Source organism: Grammomys surdaster, unplaced genomic scaffold, assembly GCF_004785775.1.
Source record: "Grammomys surdaster isolate TR1022 unplaced genomic scaffold, NIH_TR_1.0 121473, whole genome shotgun sequence".
Classification (NCBI taxonomy): Eukaryota; Metazoa; Chordata; class Mammalia; order Rodentia; family Muridae; genus Grammomys; species Grammomys surdaster.
The window spans coordinates 11,939-16,984 of record NW_021617272.1 but is presented as its reverse complement, the minus strand read 5'-3'; the positions used below and the strand labels follow the sequence as shown (position 1 = coordinate 16,984).

General features: G+C 37.3%; 1 protein-coding gene across 1 annotated transcript; it reads right to left on the bottom strand.

The window, feature by feature from the left end:
- Positions 1-734: 734 nt before the first annotated feature.
- On the bottom strand, positions 735-1,712 carry LOC114636049 (melanoma-associated antigen B18-like). The gene has a single exon (XM_028784357.1). The coding sequence runs from the start codon at positions 1,710-1,712 to the stop codon at positions 735-737; it is 978 nt and encodes a 325-aa protein (XP_028640190.1).
- Positions 1,713-5,046: the final 3,334 nt, after the last annotated feature.

Below are 5,046 nucleotides of genomic sequence, written 5' to 3'. Positions count from 1 at the left end.
GTACATACATTTTATTTGTATACAATGAAGTGAAATAAAGAAAACTAAGAACCAAGTATCCTTGCATTTTTTTCCATTTATGCTATCTCAATGTTATTTAACATCGACTATATTTTGACACAGATTTTACTCTCTGAGCCAACAAAACATTATATCGAACAAACTGGTAAATTCAAATTGATGCACAGCTCTCCCTTTCTTCCTATACATTTCTAGAAAAAAAAGTTAAGCCCAGTTAGTGCTACCCATATGGACCCAGGTTCATCTACTGGGACATGGAGAACACACCAGTCATCACACCCATAAAGAAAAGTGACTCTTGCTCCCAACAGCTTCAGGCAATAAATGTATAAGTAAATGCATTACTTATTTTACATTTTAAAAGTATTGAAAAATTTTAAAGAATCATCTGAAATCTAACACAAAAAAAAGTGAGATGAAGCTTAAATATGGCAGAAGAATGCAACAATGATATTCAGTGTGCTCCTTCTAGAGTGTCCATCTACTATTTAAATTGTCCATTGTTCTTAATTTCCACAAAGAATATCTTCCTCATACTTCAAACTTTGATGTGTAACCTAGAATTAAATGAGGGAAAAAGGGAAAACTGGAAGTTACTAATATAAAAGAGAAATAGAAATATTAAAAGCACATGCCCCCTTCATAGCATATTAACCTTTTACTATTAGGTAACTTACAGACCTTTACAAACAGTGAAGAGATAGCCTTATATATTACTTAGCATGGGAGGAGCTAGGCACCATGGCTCTTGAATATGAACTGGCCATTATAGCAGTGCGAACCCTGGCTGCAGCCCTGGCTTGGGCTCGCTCTTCGTCATCTTTCAGAGCTGCTTCATACAAGGTTGCAAAGGAATCTGGTGTAGTATCATGGATCTTGGCCCAAAACTCTAAGATTTTCATCTTGCTGATTTCAGCATGGGCTCTTGGACCCCACATGAATTCAAAGGATGGAGGATTGCTGTCGGGCACTTGTTGGTACTCCAAGTACTTTAGCTGGACCATATCTTCAGTGATGAACTTCTTAGGATCTCCATAGATGAAGTGCTTTCTATTAGCATATACGCCCATCATATTCAGCACATTCCAGATCTCCGTTTCAGGGGCATGGTTATCTTTCATGAATATCACACCCAGCACAATCATTAGGAGGCCACTATTGGGCATTTTTTCTTCGCCCATCACTCCATCAAAGGTATGTTCTAGTTTGTTAAAAAGAGCATAGCAGTGCTTGTTTGGATCTATTTCCTTCAGATCAACACCAAATGCCAGTTCCATGTGCTGTGAGGCTCTCTTTAGGATCTCATTGAAGTGGTTCTTAGATGTTTTGATAACACACTTCAGCATATCTGCCTTTGTAACAACCTCTTTCTTTTGATACTTCTCTATCAGGAACTGTACCAGTAAGACGACTTTGTGGTTTATAGGATCTTTACACCAGTCCTCAATGTCAGAGTCATCTGAACTTTTCTCATCTAGGTTTTTGGCACCTGTATTTGCATATGTGTGTGAATAGCTAGAATGATCTTCCATTGGCATGTTGGGAGGTGTAGGCATACCGGCAACAGGAATAGCCTGATGTGGACACCCATAGAAAGGACCTGGAGAGGCTTGTTCCTCCAGTGCATTTTTAGCACGGGCCTGGCGGCGCTTCTCACGAGCACGGAGCTTGCTCTTCTGACCACGAGGCATGATGACTGTAGTGGGGACCACAGGTAGTACTGCAAGCTTGTTGAGGAAGAGGTCACCCTGGAAAACAGAGGACGAGATAATTTGTACAGTCTCTGTTGGTAGATTCTACCATTAAGCCATGAAAAGTTGCCTTGCGCAGTTCCCTTAAGAGTACTGACTTAGGAATTCAAAAGGGAAAGGGAGATTTAGACCTTGAAGTCTCAGTTCCAGCTCACAATATTAACTTTTCTCCTGACCAGTACTGCTTGTCTCTTTGCTGAAGGCTGCCTCTTCTATCCACCTTTCATCCCTGCTTGCCAAACGGAAGCCTAAGGGCACAACAGCAGCAGTTGGAAACACTGGAAATTAAACCATAGGGATAGTACTGGGTAAAATGGAGAGGGTCTCTTTGTGAAAGCCTCTGGTCTGTGGGGTAAGAGTGTCCCAGAAGATACCTTGACAAACGGAGGTTCCTCACCGGACGCTCAAGCCAAAGCTTCCCAGAGGCTTCGCTGTCCTCGGAGAACGGCCGAAAACAACCGTCGTTGAAGAAAAGCGGATATTATGGTTATCCATTTCCGGTCACGCCCACACAGTCCTTTAAGATCAAGCGCGCAGGTGCAGATGGAAGGAGGGGGGCTGTCAGTCAACTGTTGTTCCGAAGACTAGTGCTTCCCAGAAATCTTGTAAAGTTGTTTCTTTCACTTTTCACTGTGGCTTGAAATTTTCACTCTTATGAGCATAGTACTTGCCTCAGATCCAGGCTCTCATTTCATTGAGAGTCCTGACTATGAAGCCAAAATCTAGCAGCCATGCCTGAGCCATTTCATGACAGAAAAAAAGAAGTGGAATTTTGTGGCACATCACCCATGGATGTCAATACCGTCGGTCCTCATTCAGTAACTTACCATGTTGCGTTACAAGTGCTGAGCTACTCCCAATCTGCTATTGCAGAATATTCCCACCAGGTAAGACATTAAATATAGAAATAATTTAAATGTAGTTGTTACTTAAACAGCAATATTCCATTCAACATGAATAGACTTATCTTATGACATGAATTGAAATGTCCTTTACCTAGTTCTGTCAGTAAAATTTCAAACTAACCCTGCTAAAATTGTTGTGTTTCAATTATTGTCCTACTAATATTTTGGAATTTTTAGAAATTAAATCTTACATAGGAAACAAATATGCTCACTTATAGTGTATGATATAAGAGTTCAACAAATTTATATATTGAGTAATATTTAAATTATGGCAAATATGTTTCTCACTTTAAACATTACCTATAATCAAAAATATATTTTAATTTTAGCTTGTTAAAAATATGGTATAGTTTTGATTAATACTGTGCACTAACATACCATACTTTTTTTTTAATTTCAATATCCATTGATAAGCCTATGATCATCTTTTTGTCTCCAAGTCTCCCTATTTTTATAATCAATATTCTACTCCAAGTTCTGTGTGTCAGCTTTTATAAAAAATGAACGAGTCTACCTATATATATTCAGCATATCAAATGGAAAAGGATGGGGATTACAGTGCATTCATTCATGTTTCTATTAGAATAGCTTATTAGGTAAAAGCAATAAGTTAACTTTCATATGGTAGTATTTTCACAGGTATAGCAAGGGTACTATAACACAATGAAGAGAACTACCTGGCATGCTCATTTGGAATGAGGACAACGGAGTTTTAGTGATAACTTGGTTTCAGCACCTGACAAACCTGCCTGGGCTTTAGTACCTATTACATTACCTTGTCATATAATACTTATTTTTGTCACTGCCTGAATTAATTGCCTTTGTCACTGTGAGGAAATAGTCAAAGTAACCAAGCTAAATTAGAAAATGTTTATTTTGGCTCACACTTTCTTTAGCTTTAGTCCATTGACATCTGGTTCTATTGTTTCTCTGTCTGTAATAACATGTAAATATAAAAACTGTAGGACATGGGTAGTAAGTGCTGCTCACCTCATGGTAGCCAGGAAGCATAGATAGGGGTCTAGTATTTACCTGTAAAATATTATTATACAATTCTTAAATTAAATTTGGTCATCCTGATAAGCCCTTAGAAGCAGTGATCACAGGAGTATTCACAGAACTTTGTTTATTGCCTTGCTTGTTCTTTGGCTAGTTGTGTTTATTGTCTTGCTTGTTCCTTAACTATTTGCATCTATTGTATTGCTAGTTCTTCAACCTAGTACTGACCTTAATACTCGCATGTAATTAAAATGGTATTAAAGCAAAAAGGAGGAGGGGGGATGGGATAAGGGGTTTCTAGGGAGGGGAAATGGGGAAAGGGGATGACATCGGAAATGTAAATAAATAAAATATCCAATAAAAAAGAAAAAAAAGAATACCTTAAGTGATTCCTACTAAGCAAAGATAAAATTTCATGTGCTAGGGATATAGCATGGAAATACAGTACTTGCCTACCGTGTAAGAAGCCTTGGGTTCAATGTCCAGTACACAGTAAGAGAAAAAGGCAAAAAAATAAAAATAAAAATAACAAAGATAAACATTTAGTGCATTTAAAAGTATTGTTTGATTATTATGGTGTTAAGAATATTTTAAATTGGTTCAATTATCTGACCTCAATGAGAGAAGGCATATCTAACCCTATAGAGACTTGAGGCCCCAGGGAGTGGGAGGTCTGGTGGGGTGGGGTAGGAGGTGGTGACATCCTCTTGGAGTCCAAGGAGGAGGAATGGGATGAGGAGCAGTCAGAGGGCTGACCAGGAGGGGGATAATGACTGTACTGTAAAAAAAAAATTAAAGAATAATAAAAAGAAAGTAAGAAAGAGAAAAGAAAGAAAGAGAGAGAGAGAGAGAGAGGGAGAGAGAAAGGAAGAGAGAAAGGAAAGAAAGAGAGAAAGAAAATGTTTGAATTTGCTGTTTGTAGATTCACTTCTAATGGAATGTTAAGATCTTAGCCTCTCAGGATGCACTGGATACTTACAGGGCAGGTAAGTTAGGAATTGGCATAAATTTCAATAACTAAGAAAGTAAATTTTATCAGATTACTTTCACAGACTGGTTTATAGATATGAAATATAATTGGATTCTATAATGTGAGTAATATGGATCCATACTCTTTATACTAAAATATCTGCTTGTAATTTAACAATGAGGACACTGAAGGGAGGAAGTATGGACATAGGAAAGATATTTATAAAGTATAATTAATTGAAGATATATAATATATAAGAAAACATTTATGCATTGTTTTATTTAGTCTATGGTATGAACTTTAATAGATTAGGAGGCTTTTATTAAAAATCAACATAATTGATATTTACTGGAACTTTGCCAATGTTATGAAAGCAGCAAACAATAAATAAAAAAAGGTA

Coding starts and splice junctions, on each gene's coding strand:
- LOC114636049 (XM_028784357.1), bottom strand. CDS start 1,712: ATGCCTCGTGGTCAGAAGAGCAAGCTCCGTGCTCGTGAGAAGCGCCGC.